This window comes from Sinohyriopsis cumingii, chromosome 2, assembly GCF_028554795.1.
Source record: "Sinohyriopsis cumingii isolate HCF-2022 chromosome 2, ASM2855479v2, whole genome shotgun sequence".
NCBI lineage: Eukaryota > Metazoa > Mollusca > Bivalvia > Unionida > Unionidae > Sinohyriopsis > Sinohyriopsis cumingii.
This window is the reverse complement of record NC_142962.1, coordinates 60,143,467-60,171,080: the sequence shown is the minus strand read 5'-3', so window position 1 is coordinate 60,171,080 and position 27,614 is coordinate 60,143,467. Positions and strand designations below refer to the sequence as shown.

Genomic DNA, 27,614 nt, shown 5'->3' with positions numbered 1-27,614 from the left:
CTGGAAAATTGTTAAAGCTACATTAAAAATCCAAATCATGCACCGCACCCCTAAATGAGTTTTTAGCATGCTATATGCAGACCATCTTTCCTAAAATCACAATACTTGTTGATGAGATAGGGCTTGACAAGTACTACACCGTTACTGAAAAAAGATCTCTGTGATTTTGTTTATATTTTGTATTTAAGTCTATTTATTGGGTTCTGTTTATGTTTCAATCCTAAAACTTGTTAATTGGATGCAAATCTGTCGTTACTAAACCTTTACATCCAAGAAGATCACCTTGACCTACATTTAATGCTTAATAAGATCGGGTAAAACTTGTGTTTAGCATCCAAGTCTAAACAGAACATTCTTTCTGATCAGTGCAGCTGGAGGAGGAATAATATGTTTATTCAGTGGTAAACATTCTATATTAATGACTATACATTGTATATATTGTGGTAGGTTAGCATGAACAGGTTAAATGTTATTGTACATAATTATTGTAGGAATTGGTTGTTTCATGCCTTTTATGTGAGGTCTCATTTGTAGTGGCTAATCAAGTAATTACTGACGCATGAACAATGCTTCTAATACTGGCAGTCACTACAGGGATGGACAATGATTTTGCTGGAGCGGACCTTAACAACAAAGAAAGACAAAATGTATCTGGTTTTTATGAACTCATTATAGTATTTCTACTTCGATGTCATGGAACAGAATGCTCTTTATATATTTATCCAATATTACAGTACTTATGTGTGTATGTGGTTGGTTTGTTAGTACATCAGCACAGTACTGGCTATAAAATAGAAAAAAGTACTGGCCTGTTTTAAAATTTGGTTTAAAATTTTTAAAGACAAATTGCAGAAAAAATTTACTTAGGAAAGGGACACATCTTTTGTCAAATCAGTTTATCTGAATTGGTCTTTGGTGTTTTATGAAATGTTTACAGTAATTCAGAGAGGCTTTGTAGAGGCAATTATTAGTTATTATTACTGATTATAGATTATTGATTAATTTTTGGTTGTTTCAGTATTAGATGAAGCAACAAGCCAGGTTGGCTTAGTTGCAGAGAAAGATTTGTACAGGATGTGCAGAGAGTTAAATATAACTGTAATGAGTGTGGGACACAGAGACAGTCTGAGGGAATGCCACGACATTGAGCTTCATTTGGATGGAAAAGGAGGTTGGTCTCTTGTGCCAATCAGAAGACACCATATCCCTGGCTAGAAGCCTACTGGAACAACTTTAACAAGCCACATACTTTATTAGCCAATCAGAGGTAGCCACAGTTTCTCAAGTGTTAATGAAAAAGTCTTGAAAATCAGACCAGATAGCCAAACAAAGATATCGATAAACTGTTAAATATCCAACATCTGCTTATATTCAGTAAAACTGGTAGAGGGAACATACAAGTATGCAAAAGTTGTTTTATGTTTTTGTGGGATTTTTTTAGTTTTGGAGGTACTTTTAACACATTATTGGCATAAATCAGCTTTTACATACAGTCTTTACAGAATTTTTGGTTGTTGAAGAAATATTTCATGCCCTCTCCCTTTTTTGTAAAATCCAGTTTGAAGTACTGTTTCACTAACTACCCTTATGTTTCAGCTGTTTTGCAAGTTTTGTTGTAAACTTAAATTTATTTACTTGACCTGTGGAAAAAATTTGTATACTGCTGTCCTGGGTTGTTAATGATTGTCATTATAATATATTAGTTGGTACTGCTTATATTGAATATACAACCTTATGTTGTATATTTTCCTTCATTGATGTCATAGAAACATCAGAGCTTAGATCAGAAAATCACAGTTTTCTCAAAATATTTCAGGTATGAAGCTGGGAAACTAAAAATTTGACATTCCAATGATTGTATCAGATTATGGTTTTCTGAAACTTGATTTGTCATCAGATATGGCTGTCATTACTAAAAATAGAAAACGTTTACATAACTAATGCTTAAGAAATTATTATCAGAATTCAATTAAATTTGACATAAATCATCCTGGCAAATTGGATTTTCCAAATGGTACCCAATATGCTATAAAACCAGTAGGAAAAAATACATATGAATAATTTTCCTTGTTTATATTCACAGCTTCTAAGTGTTTGAAAGGTCAGGGGTCAAATTACCCAGCATGATATTTTGAAATCTTTCAGAGATTCTTTTTTAAAGTCGTGCAATCTCAAAGAGATTCCTGAGAAATCCTAAATAAATTTTCCAAAGGTTCTTAAGTGGGTTCTGTCTCTCACAAAATAAAATTTTTTTATTGTGTAGGTTCTCATGAACTTTCAGTAAAGAATTTGAATTACTTTGCTCTTGAGGCTATTTGTGTTTCATTTGCTGGAATTGAATACAAGTGAAATATTTTTCACTTAAATACCAACTGAAGGCATTTTTATGTCAATTTGTAGTCTCTAAAGCTCAAGATATTGAATGGAATGAAATTTGTATCATATGAATGCCAGAGATTGAAATTTTATAATTCGGTGTGACCCGAACAATGCACAGAGTATTTGTGTGCCAGTGATTACTTATTAAGTGACAATCGTAAATCCAGGTTGTTTTCTTACATGTGTTCAACTATTAAGATGCTAACTTTGTTTTTGTTTTATGTTGAATTTATGTTTGAATTTTGATGTATTAAATGAAATTTGTGATGTGTAACATGTTTGTATTATCTTCTGAAGGATTTTGTTTTAGAACTGCAACATTATTACTTTATTGTCCTCTTTAAATGAGTATTGTGTATCTAAGGTTGATCTTTTTTATAGAGGGTGTTTGCTCCAAACTTTTTTTAAATTCAGTTGTACATTTTTCAACTTTATCTTTGGATGGCATGATACAGTGACTGTTGTGCATACACACAGACACACTCACATATACTGATTTATGTATGCTTTTGAAAATCAACTGTCTTCATGTTGTTTATGGGTTAGTGTAAAATCTTGTAATGTTATCGACCTGAACATGGTTTATGCATACATTGTTAACTACACATTTTTAAAGGCACAACATTTCTGTTGATTTTGTATGATAGAATATTGTTTATCTGTGACTGCCATATAAATAGAATAATTTTTATTAGGCATATGAAATTTTGTATAAGCATGCAGAAAGATGAATCGCATGAATTTCAGACATTGTCCATCCATCTGAACATCCATCTGTCTGGTACTGTTCACATTTACTTGAGTTGTACACCATTCGCCTTACCAAACTTTGTGGATGGCTTACACTTGGGATTAAGGAAGAAGCTATTATTTATTATTATTTATCAAGATCACTGTGGCTGACAGGTACAAAATGATTTCTGCAAAATAAAATTATAAGCTCTGCACCACAGACCTGGACAAAACTATTAAAATTGTTTTCACTTAGGATAAGCAATAAATGTATCGATCTTGGGGTCAGAAAGGTCAGAACTCAATGTCACAGTGACTGAATGAAAAAAATGGTTCATAGACCTGGACTTAATATTTGAGATCTGTGGTCAGGGTCACTGTGGCTGTGGCTAAAAATAAATAAAAAATGTTTCTGCACAAACGTGCTTGTGACCAAATACCTGCACTGGTTAGAGTGTCTACTTCAGATGCAGGAACTCATGTGTTTGAACTCTGGCCTAGTAATACCAAAGACTTATAAAAATGCTTCAAGCAGCTGCCTCACTTGGCACTCAGTATTAGGAGGTTGGTGTTAGGACTGGTCTGTGTCGTGTCAGGATAATGTGACTGGGTGGGACATAATGCTCCATGTCTGTGGCGTGATGCCCCAGTGCTCGACATCACTTTAAACTGTAACACTGCAGACATCATAGCAATATGACTCAGATTGTTAAAGCTACATTAAATATCTAAATCACACTCAGACACACACACACACCAAATACCTTCATGGAAGTTTCTTGATCGTTTACACTGGTTTAGAATGAAGCCACATTTTTCATCCAAAAAGAATATGGTAGTTCAGTGTTAAGGTCACTCTAATTAAAAGAAGGAAAAAGTCATCATGACTGAAAGAAGAATGGATTTTGCACAGTGACTTTTGTTCTTGAGTAAGTGTATTGTCCAGCCTTTGCAACTTTGGTTTGTGCTTAGGGTAAGAAAGAAACAGGCTGAATTTGGTATCTGAACATCATGAGATAATAATGGTTTCTGCACAGTAAGCTTAGTTCAAGACTTTATACCATGACCAAAGGTCAAGGTTGCTAAGACCGATTGGTCAGTATTCTCCCAAGTCAACCATGCCCTGCTTTTGTCTGCATAATAGAGGACTATTGCAAACATTGTGCATGTAAAAAGTACCATTTATGGCACTCCTAGAGTGATGCTTATAGATATTGGTATGATATTTGTTTGCTTTTTATGTGAGTTGATCTTTCTGAATGTGAACAAATGTATTGTTCCTTGATTATCAAATGTGTGTGATTTTTATATATATCCATCTTAAGACTGGAATTTATGTTTTAGTTTCACCAGAGATGCTGCCAGGCCACAGGATTATGGGTTTCTTGCAATGAATGCCATTGGTCACACAACTTCTCAAAACCAAAGGGAGAAAGTCATGCAGGTTATTTGCAACTCTTGCATTTTGTTGCATCCGATGTGTGTTAGTTTTTTTTGGTTCTTTTTCTTTTTAAAAAGAAAAATTAAAAATAACTTCTTGTCAAACTACATCTTGTTTGCCCATTTTGCAAGTGATCTCAGTCAAGCTATACCAAGGTAGATTTATTTTATGAATACAAGCATCTGTACGATTGAGATCTGCTGTGTTTTTTGTAGAAAATATCGAGCAGTTCTAATTTAATTGTCTCCTAGAGAGGTATAAAAATTGACCCATTGATCGGCCATAACAGAATTGTATTGATCATAACAGGTAGTGCATTTTATGAATGTCGAAGCAGAAGATAACTGATTTCTTTATGGTAAGATCATTTGCTATGGTTGATATTATTGAACAAGAGGAAGCTCTTACAACCAGATGACACAGAAATAGTCAGCAGCTTGTCCACAGTAGTTGGTAATGGAGGCCGAAGACAAAAGAGAAGAAAAGGAACAGAAATTCCAAGACACATTGACTACCTACAACTGGTTAAGGAAAGAACCAACACTGAGGGTTTCTATGTGTTGTGAATATAAGAAAGATAATCCATTTACTAATGAAAATGGTTGCACAGGGTAACATATGTTCTTTAAGGGCTGCAACCCTGGCTGAATGCAGCCTTGCAAAAATGCAATCCTACACCATAAATATCCTAGGGACAACATGATCAAGTTGTGGAAAATTATGTTGGAATAACTTAAAGACCAGTTCCCTAATTTGTTTAAATTGGCCAGAATTGTTGTGGCTCATGTAATAAAAAAAGCAGATTGTGAGAGGAGATTTAGTTCACAAAACAGAATTCACACTGCTCTTTACATCAGAAACAGAATCAAACTGATGACTAGTCACATACGGGGTGGGTGGGTCATGTAGACCATTTCCTGTTTTTAGAGGCTTTGAAGGAGTGGAGTGATAAGAAACAGAGGAGAACAGCTCAGCAAACTAAACTGGGTGTGCAGCTACTCTATATAGTTGTCAAAGGAGTGATATAAAGTCATTAAATGCTGATCTTAAATTATGTAGGCATATACCATATAATAATCTTGTCACCTATCACCTTCCATTCTATATGGTCCCCCCGAATCTTCCCACCCTTCCTCCCAAAGGTAGGTGTGGTGGAAATCCCGCTCTAATGAAAATTCCTGGCAGCATCTCTGAATGTGTCCATTAACATTTGGTTTTCCAGGCTGAGAGATTCTCTTGAATCTTTGTGAATGTATATATACTTGTTGTGTACCACTAACCGTGTTCCTGTGAAAAGGAGTATATCTTTTGAACCATTAGAGTTATTTTAATGAGACTTTACCAAGTATATATCATGACTGTATGGTGAGTCCTGTAACAAAGCCTTGCCTCTTTTTCAACTTTTAAAGGCAGATCATTATGGAATGGAAGACAAAAAGAGTGGACCCAGTTTGTGGTACTCGGAATGTTATTGCAACAAGTGCTGAGGTACCAAGTATTTGTCATATCTTTTGTGCTGTCAGTTCTTGTTTTTTTTTGTGGTTTATTGTTTCCATAAAAAATACACATCCCTACTTAATGTCTTCCATTGGCTGTGGCACTATATTTTGGAGTGATTGGTGAATATAACATTAGTGCTTATTTCATCCCCAGCAACAGGCTTAGTGCAGATTGGTGTAAAATGGTTGGTGCTTATTTCATCACCAGCAATAGGCTTAGTGCAGATTGGTGTAAAAACAGTTAGTGCTTATTTCATTGCCAGCAATAGGATTAGTGTAGATTGATTTAAAAACAGTCAATGCGTATTTCATCCCCAACAACAGGCTTAGTGCAGATCTTGTATGTAAGAGGCATTGAATATGTATTTTGCTGTTATCAAATGTTGAGGGCAAAAGTATTATTAAAAAAATCAGGAATATCTGGCATATGCAACACTACATTTTCTCAACCATCAGATAAAACTACCTCATGATTAGCAAAATCAAAAAATGTATATGATGCTCTAGGGCAAATTAGTTATACAAGTTCAGAAAGTGTTCAAAAAGATGTGTAAAACGTTATGAGAGACCACCCCTTCTGTCAGCAAAAAGTGGTCTCTCAAGACAGGTGGTCTCATAGCAGTTTTGTACAAGAAGGCCAGTTTTCAAGGTCCAGTTTCAGATCAATTTAAAGAAAAATAACCACAATCGCTGTACATATATTCCATTCTTTATTAATAGTTTTTGCTAAAATATTGTATGCATTCACCTAAAAACAAAATTATATAGCAGTAAAAATACACTTCTACCATTAAACATGAAATCACATTTACATTTGAAGATCATATATTTTAGGATATGAAATAATTTCTGATTAACTCCTTCTCATTTATAACAACCTAATTTTATTTTACTGACATTTCAACCTCTTTTTTGCGAGTGGACTGCTCTTTTTCACTTCTTTCAGTTACCATAATTATCTCCAGCCTTAAAATGTGTCTCTTTTTAGTTGAAGGTTCGTCCATTGTTATGAAGGTTCTAGGTGTTAACATTATTAGTGCTCAGTTGTAATATCAAACGTAAAGATGGTTTTGACTGGGCTTAGAGAAAATATGAAAAATCTATACATGTGCATTGCATATCTAACAATTATTGAAATAAAAAGAAACAATTATCTCATCCAGAAACTGAACCATTTACTCAGTGACAAAAATCAATGGCTTCATTCAAAGAAGACTTACAGGGATTAACTCTATACAAAAAGTGTGTAACCCGGTCACACCAACTTGAATAGATGACAGCTTTGTGGTTGGAATGTATTCACTTAACATTGGGGGTGTAAACAACAAATATCACAAGCCTTGAACACTATCAATTGAATCCCGCAAACAATTTACTCTTGCTGGTTTAATAGACAGTAATCTTATTCACCCCCAGGCAATACGAATTAACTCTATAGACAAACAATATACGTGACCACTATGTCAGTTTCAGCACTACAATGGCAATTCATAAAATGTACTTAACCAGGTTTATGGACTGGAGCCTTTTTTTTTATTTTATTTATTTTTTATGTGTGTTTTTGATCAGAACAATCGTTACTAATCAAATGGTCGTTGTAACAGCTGGTTACATATAGGTCAGTAGTGTCTATGTTTTCACGATACGGTCGTTCATAGGGATTCTGGTCCTACTTATACATATGATCTACGATAATGCGGGGAAGCAGGCTTAGTGCGGGAATAATTAGTCTGGTTCCCTGCTTTGTATGCTCCCTGTGTTGCTTTCCCCTATATGAATAGTTTAGAACAATGCACAGAGCATACAAAGCAGTGAAGCAGACTATGGAATAATCTACATGTACTTTAGTCTGGTTTACAGCAGAAATTATAAAACACTATAAGAATGCCTAAAAATTTCATATATTGGTAGCCACCCTATGTTTTTTTAAAAACAGTATGAGCGGTCATTGTTACAGGGATTAAATAATGGTTGGTGGAGTTTATCCTTGTTTTTGCAATGCAGTCATTCATAGCAGTGTCAAAGTGCATATTTTGCCAAGACATCGCAGTTGCTGGTCACTTTCAGCAGGTGGTTGCTCACAACAGCGTTTATGTAATAAAATCGATCTGTGTATTACAATTGTGGTCAGAAATGAGAGGTGGTCTTTCATTGCAGAAGTCACTCATAACAGTTTTTAATGAAGTAGGAACTTTGTTAATGTCACTTTACTACCTTAGGACTATTAGGTCAAGGTACCCTAGGGAGATGCGGTCAGATTGAGAGGTCTGTAGATGCATTGTAGGATTTTGATTAAATTTGAAGCTTAATTTGTATCTTGGCAATTGGTGTTGAGCTGGCTTTGACAAAAGCTTGACATAGTGATCCCTTTGATGACGGTATACATGTTTCCCACTTCATCTATAATGTGGATGAACCGGATTGTTAAAGTCGCTAAAGTATTATTTGAGAAACTGGCCTTATTATTGATGCTTTGAAGTGAGCTTGACATAAAGGCCTTGGCAGCTTTCTTTTTTTTTTTAAACTTCATTTCCAGTGTTGTTACATGTATATATATAAAGAGCTCTAAGGTTCATCTGGCAGCCTAGGTGTTTTGTATTGCAAGTGTAACATAGTACCAAGCCTTTTTAACAAATAATGTTTCTCTAATGAGATTTCTATGAAAGAGTTATGCAGGTGTAGCCTAGTACCAAGTCTTTTAACAAATAGTAATATTTTTGTAATGGGATTTCTCATCAAATAAATTTATGATGTTATTTTATCATGCCTTTAACTTCATGTAGAAACTAGTTTCTAATTTGCATAATATAATTTTGATTGGTAAAAATTGTCACAGTAATGATTGTTATTCTGTTATCCGGCTAGATTTGTTTAATTGTTTCTGTGCATGTTGACCTAAAATTACCAAATGTACTTTCTTTTAAGTTTGGTCCAACTGCAAAGAACATGCACCCTAATCTGCTGTTGAATAATGCACTGGCAGATCAGGGTCTGTGTTGTTTCTACTGATTACTCATAACAGACTGCATAGACCCATATCTGCTGGTGTATTATGCAATGGAAAATCTTAGGCTTTGCCATTTGCAGTGCACCCAATTTTTTTTTATAAGTGACTACTGTACATACAATATCACATATTTGATCTCTCCTTAGTTCCAGTTGACGAAAAGGTACAAAATTGTATTTAAGTGAAATTTCATCCCAAGTTATTTATAAAATGTAAAACCTAAGGTCTGATAAATAAATGAAATAATGAAACAGAGCTTAATGTTTATTTTTACAAGCCCACTATGTTGTTGTTTTTTTACGGCAATATCTATCCATCCATTCATCCATTAACAAATTAATTCCTTTATCATAATCTGAGTTTTTTTTCTCACATACCTCTACCAAAATTAAATAGTATTTGGTCATATATAGTAGAAAGGCTGTTGGTTGAAGGGTCTAAAACTCAAAGGTCATGGTCACTGATTCACCAAAGCAACTTATTTGCTCAGCAGTAACTCGTGTTCCGCTTCATAGACTCCTATCCAAATCTGCTTGTGAATTGTTAGATTCAGAGAAGACTTCTGATCTGGAGGCTTAGATCAAGGTCACTAAGAATAATGTTTCCTGCATTGTACTAAATATGCAGCCTTTGACATAACAATTTGTTGATGCTAGCTGCTTGAGTGCTTAGATCCAGTATTGCCTTCACTAGTTGATGTTATTAAATACCTCTCTCTCATCCGGGGAATTCCCATCATTTTTCAAAACTGCCATTGTAAAGTCTCTGCTGAAGAAACCAACACTAGACCATAATGATTTAAAGAACTACCACCCAGTTTCTAATCTCCCATTCATATAAAAAATCTTAGAAAAGGTTGTTCTATCCCAGCTTGTATCTCATCTGAATTCAGTCTTTTTAGCAATGTACAATCTGCATATCGCCCTTGCCACAGTACTGAAACTACTCTTCTAAAAGTAGTTAATGACATTCTCTCTGCTTTGGATAGCGAAAAGATTACAGTCCTCGCCCTCCTTGATTTGTCTGCAGCATTTGACACAATAGACCATGATATATTACTTCACTGTCTCCAGCATGTATTTGGCATTATTGATACAGCCTTACTGTGGTTCAAGTCCTACTTGGTCAACAGGACACAAATTGTATCTGCAAATGGAATACACTCCAGCCCAGTTAATCTATGTTGTGGTGTTCCACTGGGGTCTGTTCTTGGACCTGTTCTCTTCATTCTTTACACTGTCACTCTCAAGTGTCATAGATCATCATCCAGTGTCTCACCAATTGTACGCTGATGACGCCCAAATATACAAATTTAGCCACCCAATTGAAGTTGATGCTACCATCCAAGGTGTAGAGAGGTGCATTTCTGATGTGAAATCATGGATGACATGTAACATACTGCAGATCAATGATATAAAACTGAGGCCATTCTGATCACAACACAAAGACTTTTTCATTCACATCCTTTACGTTAAACAAATATCAGCAACACCAACATTAAATTCACACAATCAGTACAAAACCTAGGTGTTACTCTGGACAGTACTCTCACATAGTACCAACATGTCATGAACATATGCAAGGCTGCATATCTTGAGCTGAGACGCATCAGCTCAATTCGCAAATATCTTTCAGTTGATGGCACTAAAACACTTGTGTGTTCATTAATACTTTCAAGACTGGACTATTGTAACTCAATTCTGTCTGGTTCATCTCAATATCTGCTCCAGAAACTTCAAAAAGTTCAAAACACAGCTGCTTGGATCATACTTAGAGTACCATGATCAGAGCACACCTCCCCACTGCTCTGTACCCTGTACTGGCTATCCATTTGATCCAGAATCAAACACAAAATTTGTTCTCTGTGCTATGTTTCACTCTTGGACTCTATTCCAACATACCTATCTGACCTCACCCATGTGTACACACCAGCAAGATACTTATGCTCCTCTTCTGACAATCGTATACTCATTATTCCCACTATGAAAACAAAGTCATATGGAGAGTGTTCTTTTGCATACCTGGGCCCAGCAACATGGAATGAATTCCCCACTGAACTTAGACACAAAGACACAGTGATCCCATTCAAGAGTGCTCTCAAAACTCACTTATTTCGACTGCAAGAACAAACTTAAAGACCTAATGATGTTTCGAAACCTTAAATATTGTCAACATGGTTTTTTTTTTAATGTTTTCTAATTTCATGGTTTTGTTTTTGTAATCATATCATTATGTTTTTAATCTTATAGGTGTTGTCTAATGTTGTAAAGTGCTTAGAGCTTCTAAAGATTAGGCGCTATACAAAGTTCTCATATTATTATTATTATTATTATTTTTATTTAATATCATAGGTCAAGTTCAGCATGATTTAACATGGGCAAATTATTTCATGATCATCAACTTGAGATCTACTTAATATATCTTTCCCTAACTAAACAAGTGAGTTCCTTTTGACAATATAAAGAAGATAATTATTGTGGGAGTGGTGAATGGGGGCAGGAATAAACATTGAGATCACTCTGACCCCTCGAAAAGAATGTTTGGCACATTATATACTGTTTGCAATATTTTTGTTTTGCTGAAGCAAAATGAGACAATGGTAAGGATCTGGGTTAGACATATATCATTGTGCATCCACCAGAAAGATACTTTACAAACACGTACACCTGTGAATTGACTCTTGTAAAGTAGCAATTAATTAATGGATTTAAGTTTGCTTGTACCATGATTTTTAAAAATCCAACAAAATATTATCAGAGATTTATTTGCAAGTTTAATTGTGAAGAGGAGGTTTTGCATGGTGTAAACCTTTGTGAAAGACTGTGATCCAGAAAATAATGCACGGTGAGAATGGTGTGAATAGAAACACTGCAAAATTCCCATTTAAAAAAAATAAAACTGGAAGGTGGCCCAAGAATTAAGTTTTGTAGATTGGAGGGCCATAATTGCTTATTATGCCAATGTGCATGCTTCAGAAATTTTGGTTTCTGTCAATTTTATATCCACTGCATTTACTGTGATAAATATGCAGCAGTTGGTTCACTAAACACATCTAAATTTATATAATTATCTCATTACCTACCCATAACTGAAGATTAGTAACCATGATTAAAATAAAACAAATTTACTTTTAGTCCTTACAGTTTAATTATCATTTATTTCTGGATGGACACATTCTTGAATTCCATAAATGTTTTTACAGATTTCTTCTATGACCTATTCCTTGATCTGCAAAATAAAACTTGTCCTCATGCTATAAGATCATTAATTGCATGAAACTTTCAAAATAAAACCTCAACTTTATTCTGTGATGGCTTTGAATAAGAACCATGTAATGTGACTAATAGGTTTTGTTTAAAGTTAACTTTTCACACTGCTTTTATTTGCACAGAGATATATTAATATACAGATAAGGTTCCCACATAAATACTATATGTCAACTCGATGTATAAACAAGAGAAAAAGTTTTTAAATATTTTCTGGTCGTACCACACCTTTACCACAAGGAATGTCACTGTGACCTACATTTCACTATTTACTAGTTTAGGTTAAAATGTGCATTTAGCTTGTGACTAAAGATGTTTTAGCACCATGTATATATACTGTCATACCTATATTCATTAAAGTTGACTGGTACTACACTCTCAACACAGATGTAGGTCACAGTCACCAGTATTTCATTATGAACCAACTTTTGGTTAAATTGTGTTTTATTTCTTGGGCTTTGTATAGGAACCTGTCACTGCCAAAATTACATTAATCAAATAAGATAGTATGAAATGAAATGATTTAACCCAAGAAATAAAATGAATTTAGATTCCAAATGACGTGGTATTAAATGATTTAAAGAACAAAACTGAATGATGAATTCAGATTTCAAATGACACGATATTAAATGTAATTACACTGTATGATTGTTGTAGGGTTTAATGCCATTTTTCAGCACACAGTAGGCTATACATGGCTGCCAGGATTAATGGTGGAGGAAGAACCCGGGAAAACCCCGGAAAGAACCACCGACCCACGAGAAGCTACTGGTAAGCTTTCTCACATACCCACATTGGCTGAATCCGAGACTTGAACTGCCGCAGACAGAGGTGAGATGGCAGTGATCCGTAACGGAGAACGCTTTAGACCACTCAGCCACTCGGGGGGCCCCCTACACTGTATGAAATAACATGATTGAACCTATTAAATGATTTTAAGAACAAAATGGAATGATAAATTTAGATTCTAAATGAGTTAAAATGATTAAACAAAATTAATTAAAGAACAAAACTGATTTATGAATTCTTATTCCGAATGATGTGATATTAAATGTACTGACATAGTATGAAATAACATGATTGAACCCATTAAATGAAATGATAAATTCAGATTCCAAATAATATGGCATTAAACAAAATCATTTAAATGTTGTTGTTGTTGTTGTTGTGGGGTTTAACGCCATTTTTCAGCACACAATAGGCTATACATGGTGGCCAGTATTAAAGGTGGAGGAAGAACCCGGGAAAACCCCGGAAAGGACCACCGACCCACGAGAAGCTACTGGTAAGCTTTCTCACATACCCACATTGGCTGAATCCGAGACTCGAACTGCTGCAGACAGAGGTGAGATGGCAGTGATCCGTAATGGAGAGCGCTTTAGACCACTCGGCCACTTGGGGCCCCAAAATGATGTAAATGACATGGTATTAAATGAAATGATTTTAAGAACAAAATAGGATGATAAATTTAGATTCTAAATGAATTAAAATGATTAAACAAATGAATTAAAGAACAAAGCTGATTTATGAATTCATATTCCGAATGATGTGATATTAAATGTACTGACATAGTATGAAATAACATGATTGAACCCATTAAATGAAATGATAAATTCAGAGTCTAAATGATGTGGTATTAAATGAAATGATTCAAATGAAGTATTAAATGAAATGATTTAAAGAACAAAATGGAGTAAATTCAGATTCTAAATGATGTGGTAATAAATTAAATGACGTGGTATTAAATAAAATGAATTAAAGAACAAAACTCAATGATGAATTCAGATTCCAAATGACAGAATGAAATTAAATGACTGAAGATATTCAAACTGAAATAACAAAGAATAAATTGTATGTAATATAAAGCATAATTAAATTACATGACATAAAAAAGAAATAATTAAAATCAAGAAAGAACATAAATAAATCCAATAACAAATAATTTATTTACTGTTGAAATAATATGAAAAGAAAGAACCTAAAGTGGTACAAAGTGTATAGAAAGTAAATGGTTTAACAAATTCTGTAAACAGCACTACTGCAAACTGCAGTGAAAACCTGAATATATAGAGTGGTGCTGCCATCCATGACACATGATGCCAGGATGCCCACAAAGCTTTTTGTTTGCACACAACACTCGAATAGCCAAGATCCAATACATCTAAGTATTGATACCAAGAGAAACCTGTAAGGCAAGTGTTTCTTTATGCAAAACAAAAACATGGACTATATTCTCCAATCAGCAGAATGGGGCCCTGAGTGGTCTAAAGTGCTCTCCATTACAGATCACTGCCATCTCACCTCTGTCTGCGTGGGTTTGAGTCTCGGATTCGGCTAATGTGGGTATGTGAGAAAGCTTGCCAGTAGCTTCTCATGGGTCAGTGGTTCTTTCCGGGGTTCTTCCTTCACCATTAATACTGGCCACCATGTATAGCCTATTGTGTGCTGAAAAATGGCGTTAAACCCTACTACAACAACAACAACTAATCAGCAGAAAGCGACTAATATCCACACTTCAGAATGTGCATGTGTTTTAATTTGTTAAATTTGTTTGCTTTGTGTCTGCTTCCAAGACTTCAACAAACTTAGATCTATTAAGGAGATTAAATCTTGATCGATGGGAGGATGAGCATATATTTTCATGCAGACTCCTTGACAGCCAGCAATTAATGCAGTTGATAAACACCACCCTCCTTTCCAAGCATGCTGAACAAATGTGTGCAAAACCTTTTAGAGCTGAATTTTTAAAGAACTGAGTAAGTGAACAAATAAACAGTTGCATGTTTCCTTCTATAATATTACACAATTATCAGTGTTTTATGAAGAAAAGAAAAAGCACTAATCACAAAAATGCTTTAATAAACCCTGTTTCAGCTAAGGATGTACATAAATATATGACTGATAGATTTTATCTGAGTTTAGATATTTAATGTTCACACCAAATTATACTAGGTCAAAGTAACTGTGTGGGTAGGCTCCTCTATTGATCTGGAATAAATTTTTTTGAAAGAACAAGTTCCAGTTGGCATCCAAACATTTTTGCATGATTTATGATTTTGTTTGAAAGTCATTCAGTCAGGTCATTCTTTTAATCACAATTTCACCCAAAAATATTTGCGAACAATGTCTACGAACATTAGAGTGGTGCATTCTAGCGTTTATTGGTTTCTTTAGTTCTTATCAAGAACAGGCCCTGGTTTCACAAAACTCCCAAACTAAGTACACTCAAACTCAAAGTTTGCTAGTCCACAACAAATAAACTCAAAAACTTCAGTTAATCTGTATCAGTCAAAATACCCAAAGCATACACTTGATGGGCAATGAGTCTTTAAGGTAAAATACCAACTAAGCTATATATGTTGTTGTTTGTTTCTAAAACACATCAGTGAACTTTTCAGGAAAAACAATTGCATGGCAAAATACCTTAAGGTGATTTCTGCCCAAGTAGACCAGGTCTTCATTGTGAGTTTCTAATGTACCCCTATAACCTTAATGGGCAAAAGACTTCGATAGCAAATACCAATAACCATAATAGGCCAAAGGCTTTTAGGGCAAATACCAATAACCATAATGGGTCAAAGGCTTTTAGGGCAAATACCAATAACCTTAATGGGCCAAAGGCTTTTAGGGCAAATACCAATAACCATAATGGGCCAAAGGCTTTTAGGGCAAATACCAATAACCATAATGGGTCAAAGGCTTTTAGGGCAAATACCAATAACCTTAATGGGCCAAAGGCTTTGAGGGCAAATGCCAATAACCTTAATGGGCAAAAGGCTTTTAGGGCAAATACCAATAACCATAATGGGCCAAAGGCTTTTAGGACAAATACCAATAACCTTAATGGGCCAAAGGCTTTGAGGACAAATACCAATAACCTTAATGGGCCAAAGGCTTTGAGGGCAAATACCAATAACCATAATGGGTCAAAGGCTTTTAGGACAAATACCAATAACCTTAATGGGCCAAAGGCTTTTAGGATAAATACCAATAACCTTAATGGGCAAAAGGCTTCGAAGGCAAATACCATAAAGCTCGCTCTGCCCAAGTAAACTAGATATTGTGTGTTCATACATCATCTAGAATCTGAATTCATCATTCTAGTTTGTTCATCAAACCATTTCATTTATCACCACATCATCTGAAATCTGAATTATCATTTCGTTTGTTGGGTAAAATCATAACCCAACCCTCCTCTCTATAACCATCACTGGCTACCTGTTTGATCCAGAATCAAACACAAAATCTATTCACTGTGCTACATTTTGCTGACTGGTTCCACTCCAATATACCTATCTGAGCTCACTCAAGTGTACATCCCATCTAGAAATGTACTCTCCTCTTCCGACACTCTCATTCTCATTGTTCCCATTATTAAAACAAAGTCATATGGACAATGTGTTTTTGCTTACCTGGGCCCAACTATGTGGAATGAATTGCTCATTGATCTTAGACAGAAGGACAATGACATCTCATTCAAGAGTGCTCTATAAACTCACCTATTTAACTACAAAGATACGTTATTTATTGTCAGCATGTGTTTATTTTGTAATTTCATGCTTTTTTGTAATCTTGCTGTATATGCACTTACAGGAGCAGTACTAAATCCACATTATTATTATTATTATTATTATTATTATTATTATCTTTAGTATTTCATTTAAAAATGCATCATTTCATTAATGTAATTTTGGCAGTGATGGCTGCCAACAACTTTGTTTATGCTTCAATTGCCATTTTCCAACTGATATCAGTACACCAATTTTGTCACTATTGGAATATTGTTTTCACCTGGCTTTGACACACAGACAGTAAATTTAACACATGCAGGTATATAACAATGAAAGGTCGTTCACGTTTGCTGGGCCGGCTAGTAAGTGGCTACCCCATGCCAAAACCAAATGGTGGTGGTTCTTGGCATATAAATTTGATGAGGCCACAGGTGGCAGAGTGGTCTAAGGCATCTGCCTTTACAGATCACTTACACATCTCACCTCTGTGGATCTGAGCTTAAATCTTGACTCAATGCAGGTATGTGAGGAGGTCTGCCAATAGCTTCTCATGGGTCAGTGGTTCTTCCCAGGTCTTTCCTCCGACTAGTATATTGGTTGCCAAGTGTAGCCTATCATGTGATGAAAGATGGCATTAAACCCACAAAACCAAACCCATAAATTTGACAATAGCTATTCTAATTACAATGAATGGACTGTTTATTCAGAGTGTTTATTGGTGAAAGAATATATTAGTGCCCTTGTACATTAGGAAGATTACAATTGTCCGGTAAGTTTGATTTTTTTTTTATCACTGTAACTTGCATTAAATCTACATGTAAGATACATCTTACATGAATGTTACAGGATGTCAATTAGTTAGAAATTGCAGGTAAAAAATAAAACATCATAACATAATAAACAGTCATTGAAATCTTTATTTTGTAAAAAAAACAGAAAATTAGAATACAATTAAAATATTTTCACATGCATATCAAAAATTAAAATTGTCATCATCAAAAAAAGGTCAACTTGCTAAAGCTGACAGTATCAAACCCCTTAAAAAGCATATATTATAAGAGCTCCAAAATGGGATTTAAAAGAGCACCTACATTAGAATAAAGACAGTAATAATAGTAATGGTATCTTATTCATTTTCATGGTTACCATGGAAACAGTCTAAAATGTTTTATCTTCAGATGCTGATATGGTGAATCATAAATCACTTTTTGTAATCAGCAGATCTTGGCTACCCTATGATCCAGATTTTATTTTGTTATAACATATATACATGTATTCTGAAAGATCAGGGTCCACAATATTGCTATAATAGCAGCATTTTAGAATGAAAGTCTAGATACAAGTAAAATCAGGCCAGAAAAAAAGCATCTGACCATGCATAAATGTTGATATCTGAGTTTGGGATGTGTTTATGATAGCCAAAAAGTAATGTACTTAAAGATTTATGTATATGATGTCTTAAAAAGTCTTGATGTACACCTGAGTTGGGATGTGTATATGGTGTGTAAAAAGTCATGAATCATACATGAGTCATGTTTCACAAGTCTCCTACTATTTACAACTTTCCAAACATACAGCTGTGACAAAACAGATCAGATGACAGCATAATTTTAGTCTCTCTCTTTCCCCATTAAAAAATTACATAATTACTATTTATGACTGATTTTAAGTAAGATGGTAGGTTTTAGGGTCTTGCCTTAGAAGTGAACACAAAAAGTTTTTTTTTTATCATCCATTTTCAGTTTTATTTATTATATAAATATAAAATCTCTTTAAAATGATAATACACATAACTTGCATGCAACATGGTCTAATGCACAGACTACAGTATAAGCAAGGGCTTGAGTTACCAAGGGACCTTTGAAAATTTAAGATGGAGATGCCATCCTGGCTGGACAATAACAATGAGGTGGGGGGTGCTGTTAAATAGTTTAATACTTGCTTTATAATCACATTCGAAATAATTGCTAATAAAAATTCTTTTTCAAAACAAGTTGTTTGCTTTTCTGTATGAATTAACTTTTTCAGATAACAAACCTTGTAAATATTGCTAAAAACATTGCAAGAAATTATTACATGCATCACATGTACCTCCCAAAACATTGTGAATTACATTACTGCTTTTCGCATGTTAATGTGGATATATTCAAGTGTTATTGTTGATTCAGAACCAAAAAAAAAGATTTCCTTTTTTCAAAAACTTGGGGCAACAATTGTCAGTATTGAAAATCAATTTTTAAATAATTGTTCTATCAGAACAATATTGATGCTGAGACTTTCATGACAAGTAATAGTGAAATTTCTGCTCATCCTGGAGCAATCCTCTGAGTGCCAACAGGGGAATTTTAAGTTCACTTTAAACTTTGGAACTTAACCATAATGAACCTAAACTGTGAAACAAAGTTTTCCAGGCACCAAGTACTCCTATTGCTTGCTTCTCTTGCTATTGTTAATCACATATGCACTCTACTGGGTTAAACCAATGATCAATGTTATAATAATTTAATTATGTTACCTACATAATAATATTTATAAATGTGAAATTGGTCAGTTGAAATGAGTTGACCTGAGACATTGTAACTGCTTTTAAAAAAAATTTATTACACCGTCTTTATTTGATCTGATACAAAAGACATATTTAATACAAAGCAGGTCTACTTCTAATTTATTGTAACAATACAATACTTACACAATATGGAGATTAAAACACAGCTGGCACTTAATTAGGTTCTCAAAAAAACTAGCGAACATAGCTGTGACAGAAGATTGACACTTTTTGTGTTTGAATATAAGGCATATATGATGTTACACTGAAACTAAATTAAAAGATGGAACTGAAGCATGAATTTCGTTTGAAAAAATTTGTTTAATTGGTATTTATTTCTTAAAGTGCTTCCACCAGTCGGTATTACTGACATCTTTACAGATCAACAGGAAACTTAACAAAATATATGAATTCTTTTTTTTCTTCATGTTAAACAAATATGGCTTTTGATATTTTCTAGACAAAAATGGGATCAACTCCTGACCCTGAATTATATATAAGTGGGTTTGCAAGTTGAAGACATGTAATTCACTAAATGTAATATAGAAAGACGGGTATGATTACAAGCAATTTTCATCAAACAGAGCACAAATACTATATCAAGCATCTTGCTGTTAAATGACAAAGCCTAAAATGTCACAAGTACTTGTGCAGTTCTTATGTACAAACACAAAATAATATTCCTGTCAAAATGCTGCAGTGTATATTGTATAAAATTGAATGTTTGTCTAATTCTAACAACAAAAATAATCATCAATCTAAAAAGCTGCGTTCAAAGATAGTAATACATGAAAATACAAAAATACATAACAGATGTAGCAAAAGGCCCAAGTGGGCCTAATATCATTACTAGGCTTATATAATTTAACAGTTGAGCATTTAATAATCAGGCTTATTAAGTATTGTTTGAACTAGAGTTTGTTTTCTTCTGGTGGCATGTACCACAGTACTTTTCACTGTACTGATACATCGGTACTTTCTGTTAGTAAGGAATGCGATGAAATTCCTGAGGCATATGATTAAGACTCTAATGATATTAAAAGCGTTTTCATTATTTATGATAAAATAGTTCAAAAATAATCTTTTTTTTTTTTTTTACAAAAGGGTTGCATCTGTCACAAATTAATGGTTAATATCACAAATATATGTAATGATCTTTAATCACATGTTTGACACACGTGAAGTTTGCCAACGTGGTGGCTAAATAATGGAATGCTGTGAAACATATTTGGGCCAGATCGAACTTTCAGAAAACTTTCTGATAAAAAAAACGAGAGAAAAAAATCCCACATAATGTTTTGGTTATTTACTGGTGTATGTGAATGTGTTCAGTATACATATTCCTTTTGTACATATCACAATATGTTCAGAAATACCAGTGTACCCAGTTCTAGCAGAATCAAACCTATTTAAACAATCTCTGAACTTTATATCATGTTATTTTGATCTATTTAACTATTTTATGATAAAAAAAATGTTCTTGCTAGATTCTGAGAAAGCCACTTTCCAAAGATAAAGGCAAAAGTAATAAACAAAGTCTGATCTCTCATCAACAAAGTCATCCAAGATCTAGAAAACTTTAATTTACAGCTGGAGGTTTAATTTGTGGTCTACAGAGTCACACAGCTTTCACAGAACTCTAATGCACTGGTGGGTGTTTTTTTTTTTTTTTAAGACCATAGTTATCGCGCCAATTAAAATTTAAAGTATTTTAAAAGGAAAGCATACTGGGGTATGTTTTGTATTGCAAGCCAAAATCTAAAAATCCAAAATTAAATAATTTGCAAACATCGGCACTGAATATATAAAATACTATAATATACAGCACAATACTTTATCTTCTGTTATAAATGACTTTATTCATCTGAATCACTATGGTGTATTTATTTGCTAATTTTTATACATCCTTTTATTTAGGTCCGTGCATTTTATATTCTAACATTTTTTATTTTAGATCTGGTTTGCATACATTTTACACCTGGGTGAACTAAAAATCACATTCAGACAAAAAAACATTTCTTCATAAACTTTATTTTTTGTCAGACATTTTATTTTTATACAGGTGAAACTTTCATTTCTATATTTCATGAATCAAGACAACCTTTTAGAAACTCATTAATTTCTAAATGTTCACTGTGCCGGTTTCATTTAATATCTTGAATTTATATTCCTCGATATAGATTTTATATTTTTCCTATTTCTTAGATTGAAACACACTGAGTACTTCATCAAATATTGAGTTGGTATTATTAGTGTGTTTCAAAACAGTAATATCTTTCATTTCTTTATCTCAGAGGTAAATCTTTTTCTGATTTCCTAAATTCATTTCTTTTTAATACCAATAGATTCTTAGTTATATATAGTTGAAGTTATTATCTAGTCCTCCTCCTGACTTTCACTACCTTGGAAAAATCCTAAATGTAGTAAAAAGAACCATAAATTAATGCTAAACCTTGGTCTAAGGAAACATGTTGAACAATTTAGTGAAACCAAGACCTCGTAATGTTAACTTCAGGAACTGCTCTTTTTGAAAGGTCTGGTACAATTTATGATGTACAGTATGGTGCAGGTAGTTGGTATACTTTTGTAAACAGTTATCTTAATAAGTGATATAAAAGTCAAGAAATAAAAGAAACAGTACAAAACAGGAAATGTCTTTTAAAATGCATAGATATGTATGTATCACAGCTACGTATTGACCAACATGATATAAACTTCAGTTTAATAAATTCACAATAAGTTCAGATGACTTTAATTTGGTCTTATTAAAATATGAGCAAACTAAACTGTTTTCTATCACAGCATTTAAATATAGATTGGTAATAATAATAACATATTGAGATAACTCACCTGGCAAAAATCTGCCTAAAAGCCAAATATAAGAGCAGTTTATGGCAGTGATATCTAATAACAGATCTAAAGATTGGTGTAAATTTCAAAGGTCTTCACACTAAGATGATTTTGTCAATTTTTGTCAAATTCTGTCCAACAGTGTTTGAGAAGTTGTTAAAAAATCTACTACTCTTAGCAACAACATCCACATTTGACAACATATTGGCATAATTTGTAAAAATCTAAAATCCCTTTATGCCAGGATGCTTTCAGTTCAATTTAGTCAAATTCTTTTGAGTGTTTTATTTTGGAACAAATTGTTTAAAGGTTTATTTTGCTTTGGTAATTTGTGACCACAGTTGTTGCTGAATTTGTACAAAAGTTAAAAGCCATTCATGTTTGCATGCTTGCTGTTAAATTTAATCTGTTGAGTGATTTTTGAAAAGAGATAGTTTTAAAAAAAAATTTTAAGTAACATTTTTTGATGGCAGATCTACATAGCTTGTACTATATTTTGAAAGACCTTGATGCCAGAATACCTGCTGTCAATATTGTTGTAATTCTGTTATGCACTTTTTGAGCAGTCATTTCAAGTTTTTTCTTTGGTATTTTTGCAACTGGCCATATCTGATGGACATCAGCATTGTTTCTACCATCTTGAAAGTGCCTAATGTCACTAGTCTGAAAAAGGTTGCCAAATTCTTTCAAGCAGTTGGAAGAGAAGTCATTTGAAGATTTCTAATTTTAGTAATGGTGGTCGTATTTAAAGACAGATCAGCATCTTTTATATAAATAAAAAGTCTTTCATGCCTGGATGTTTTCAGTCAAATATGGTCAAATTCTGTTGAACTGTTTTTGAAATGCTAGTGAAAGGGTTATGTAATTTTAGCAATGGCAGCCATATTTGGTATCTAATTGGCAAAATTTTTACAACTTGAAAGTCTCTATGCAGGGATGTTTCCTGCAAAAGTTGGACAAATGCTGCTGAGAGGTTTTTGTACCAGCTGTTTGAATTTTTGTTCTCTCAAATTTTATCAACATCAGCCATATCTGATGTCAGAGTGGCATTTTTGATATAAACCTGCAAGACTTGCATGCCATAACACTTCCTGCCAAGTTTGGTTGAAATTGGCCCTGTGTTGGTTTCTTTAGAACAAGTTGAAATTAAGAATTACTGATGGATGCACAATACAAGAGGCTTTTGAGGCCATACTTAATGGATCACAACATCAGGTAAGCTAATAACATCACTAATAACAATGACCAAAGATGGTAAGATAAGGGGTTGAGAAAGTTTTATACCCTCATTTATTAAAGATAGACATATTCATATAAATATTGTAAATAAATGTTTCCTTCAATAAAAATTTAATGATAATAAGTATAAATTAAAAAGACTCAAATATGGTATGCATTACTGAAAACTTATACATCCAAGTTGAGCATCTATGTAAACATGCTCTTAATTTTAATATAAACCATAAATTCTGAATCAATGTAAGAACATTATAAAAGACTGCATGACCCTCCAAGAATTAAAATCCTGAGTTCAAATGTTCACTGCGAAAACAATCTTCTGTAGACTGAAAACATATGAATGATACAAACATACTGTTACATATTTGGTATTTTTTTACACAGAAATGGATTGGTCAAACACAGAAGTGGTGGCAATAAACTTGGTGAAACATTTTTAGACTTGTCAATATGCCTTAACTAACTCTTCTATGATGTAGAACTATCCAGAATGATATTTTCTTTACAAATTGTACATTACATTTTCTCATCCCTAAGAATGGGGATAATGATCTTGTCCCTGAGAATGTGAGTGCACTAATGGTGTTACACCACTGAAAATGTGTTTTACTGGTAGACTGCAATAATATAAGGTAAAATAAACACTGCCACCAATCATAAGTTCATTAAAAAGAAAAACATGATGAATATTTTATATCAATTATAATATTAAAATCTTTAATTCTGATTATCAAAATAAATGTGAATATTTACACTGTTAAAAAGATATATAATCCATCCTGTTTAAATATAACTGAGTCTTACAGTGAATAAAACTACCTATTCTACATTATCAAGAAATATCATTTTTTATAATCTCAATTCCCTGAAACACTATGGTGTCCTTGGGCAACCTGTTTTGTAATTTTCACCCGAACATGAAGTACGTGTTCTCTGCTGTTCTTGGGTGTGATCATGCTAACAACATGAGTTAATCTCAAAACAATAAATGTGGCACATCACACTCTGCATATTTCACCATCCTGATTCTTGTCCACTCCTGCTTCAGAGGTGGTGTGAGGTTTTATCCAAGAACAAGGCTTGTGAACAATGTTCTTTGTGCTTGGGTGAGAAGAACCATGAGATTATTGTTCTCGCAATCATAAAAACAAAACCTCAAGAACAATATGAATCTTCTTATGTCAAAAAATGGATTGTCCAAGGTCACTCTATGACTACTCAATAAATGACAATATGAGGACACAACTAACTGCTAAGTTAAGTACAGCTGGTTATAACAAGTCTCTGAGTAACATCTGAGTACAAACTTGGGGCATAAAGTAAAATTCTATCAAAAAGTATCTTGAATACCAACAGTAAATTAACATGTAAATTAACTCTCACACACAAGATCTTGAAACAACTGATATTTGTCATGCTGTCAATTGCTAATATCAGAAAGAGTGACCTATGTCTCACAATTCTCAATGAGACAATATTATTTCAGTGTTTACAACAATGAAAATAGTACATATCAACAAAAAAAAACCATGAATGTACAAGCAAAGTTTTGATCCCAGAGTAATAATTTTTGACCTACTTCGGTTCTTGAGCTGAAACTTTTGCAACATAAAAACTCATATCTGAGAGTCATAAGGCAAGGATGGTTAAGTTGAGTTGTAAGAAATATGATTTTACCTGTGCTTATTCTTTCCAGTTTGTTATATACCATATGTACTTGCTTATAAGATGAGTCCAATTCTAAACTGCACAGACCCAGATCTGCCATAACATAATGTGCCAGCAGATTGTGGTATGTGCAGTCTGTTAAAAGTATTCAGTAAAACAAACAGTCGCATTATGCTACAGTAGATCAACATCTTTGCTGTTGTGGTTTGGCTCGACTTATAAGCAAGTAAATATGGTATGTAAATACAGCAGAATGTCGTTTATCCAGACACTAATCTTGACAACTTAGAACTGTATGTAAATAACATTGGTACTAATTGCTGTCAGATCAACTTAATGGCAATCCTGGCCTTCATTTCTTAGTAATTATTTATGATTTATTTGCCTTTTACAGCCTCCTGATGTTTTTTCAAGAGAAGATCAACCACTGATGGATCAACCAGAGTGGATATATCTCCCAACTCATCTAGCTTGTTGGCAGCTATCTTCCTCAACACTCTTCGCATTATTTTTCCAGATCTTGTTTTTGGTAAACCAGGTGCAAACTACAATAAAAATGTAGTGAAACTGAAAGTTGTTATGATACTTAAAAGGTATGCTGATGTTATTTCTAAAGTGGATCCTGATAGTGATGGTGGTGATATTAATGAAGGATACAAGATACAGACTGCCTCTGCAATTTTAAAATGGACTTGTGACTCTATCTATAAAGTTTTTCTGTGGGAGCTGAAGGCAAATGCATTTATATGAAAGTAGTATTATGCAGTCTTATACAAAGAAGGAATTAGACAAACTGTAGGTTAAAAATTCAAGAAATATTTTGACATACATCAACTAGTTTGTCTTTTATTCATAATCTATGTTGGAAAATTTCCTAACCTTCAAGAAAATTCATAAAGATCAAGATTTCTTGAAATTGATGGGTGTGGTATTTTATGACACAGCAACACGTTGAAGGTTATATCATGCCAAGGCAAGCAGAGTAAAGTGCCTTGCCCAAGGATACACCATGGCAGCCAAACCTGCCTGATCTAATTGTCGGAATCATATATGCACTTTTCTATCACAAGTGTCTTAGTCACTGAGCTCTCTGAACCAATGGTTATTCATATGCATCTATCTATCTATCTATCTATCTATCTATCTATATATATATATATATATATATATATATATATATATATATATATATATATATATATATATATATATATATATATATATATATATATATATATATGAGATTATGAGTTCATACTGACCCATATAATTCCTCACTATGAAGTCCCTCAATATAATGCTGCCACTTCAACGATACTTGTATGGGCATCCCATTCATTTGGTTAAATTTACTTCATTGGTTCTACTTAACTTTACCTAACTCAATTTACAAACCGGTAAGAGCAAGAAATGAAACTGTCAGAAAGCAGCAAAGCTTAGACTGACATTTTTTTTATTCAGACACTGAGTAATGACAAAGACAAAGCAAATGGTTGATGTTGGTCACAGTTACTTGTTTTCTTTAATTTGGTGATGCTGTCATTCTTATGATGTATGTTCATATCCAGTTTGATGACTACTAGCAACAGGGTAAAAGTATCTCACCTACACACTATAGGTGTACAAAGTCAAGTAAACATAAAACAGTATGTCATAGTGACCTACATTTTATATCATGGTGTTGTACTTCTCTGGATGCAAGAACATAGCTGGCACCATGACAACAATCAACAGGGTCTGAGAAACATATCTAACATGAAGTGAACATGATCGCTGGACGGTGAAAACTAGGTCATCTACTTTTCGAATGACAGTACAGATTTTTCAACACCATTTAATCAAGTGTCCCAGAAAATGACATAGACATGAAAGTGTACATCATGAAAGGACCAAAATGTAGGTCATTGTGAACTACTGTTGGAATGGTGGTGTAGTTCAAACCCTGAAACGGTTAAAGTTACCAGTGAAACAAAAAGAGAATGCACAATGAACACAGACTAAATGCTGAATGAATGCAAATCAAATAATGAAAATAAAATAAAAGAAACAGACTATGCAAATGCAAAATGCAGAACAATAAATGATAAATGAAAAGAAAATGAAGCATGAACACATTTCACAAATGGATTTGAAAATCTATAAACCTGCATTTCAGGCTGGCACTAAATTTTCCCCATCGAATTGATAATGTCATAGTGAGATCAAGTTTTTATTTGAGCAAAATAAACACAATATTTTATCTTGTATTGCAGCTGCAGTTATAATTTTAATTTATCATAAAATTCAATGCTTTCAAATGTATGCATTTTCAATTTCATTAAAAGCACACTTTTACTAAGACCAGATAAAAAAGCAGTATTTCTTTAATCTTGTACCCTAGAAAATCGAAATCCCAACTTTGGTAAATGAAATCCAAATGAACAAAATAAAAGGAAATGACGAATTGCAACTATAAATAAAAAATGATGAAAAGATGG

General features: G+C 33.5%; 2 protein-coding genes across 8 annotated transcripts in view; one reads left to right on the top strand and one right to left on the bottom strand.

Moving 5' to 3' along the window:
• Positions 1–25,666, top strand: part of LOC149804996 (lysosomal cobalamin transporter ABCD4-like) — a 103,199-nt gene extending 77,533 nt beyond the window's left edge. For 2 of the 7 annotated variants that reach the window (XM_089946387.1, XM_089946365.1), the window contains exon 17: positions 1,019–9,309. In XM_089946387.1, coding sequence (XP_089802513.1) covers positions 1,019–1,215 — 197 coding nt within the window. In that variant the 3' untranslated portion in view covers positions 1,216–9,309. Of the gene's footprint in view, positions 1–1,018; positions 9,310–25,531 lie in introns of those variants that run through there. The other 5 variants (XR_016417369.1, XR_016417365.1, XR_016417368.1 and 2 more) reach the window with 5 other exon arrangements.
• LOC149804995 (acetyl-coenzyme A synthetase 2-like, mitochondrial) overlaps positions 17,735–27,614 on the bottom strand; it is a 63,229-nt gene continuing 53,349 nt past the window's right edge. Inside the window, exon 14 of the mRNA XM_089946346.1 lies at positions 17,735–25,682. Coding sequence (XP_089802472.1) covers positions 25,515–25,682 — 168 coding nt within the window. The 3' untranslated portion in view covers positions 17,735–25,514. The remainder of the gene's footprint in view (positions 25,683–27,614) is intronic.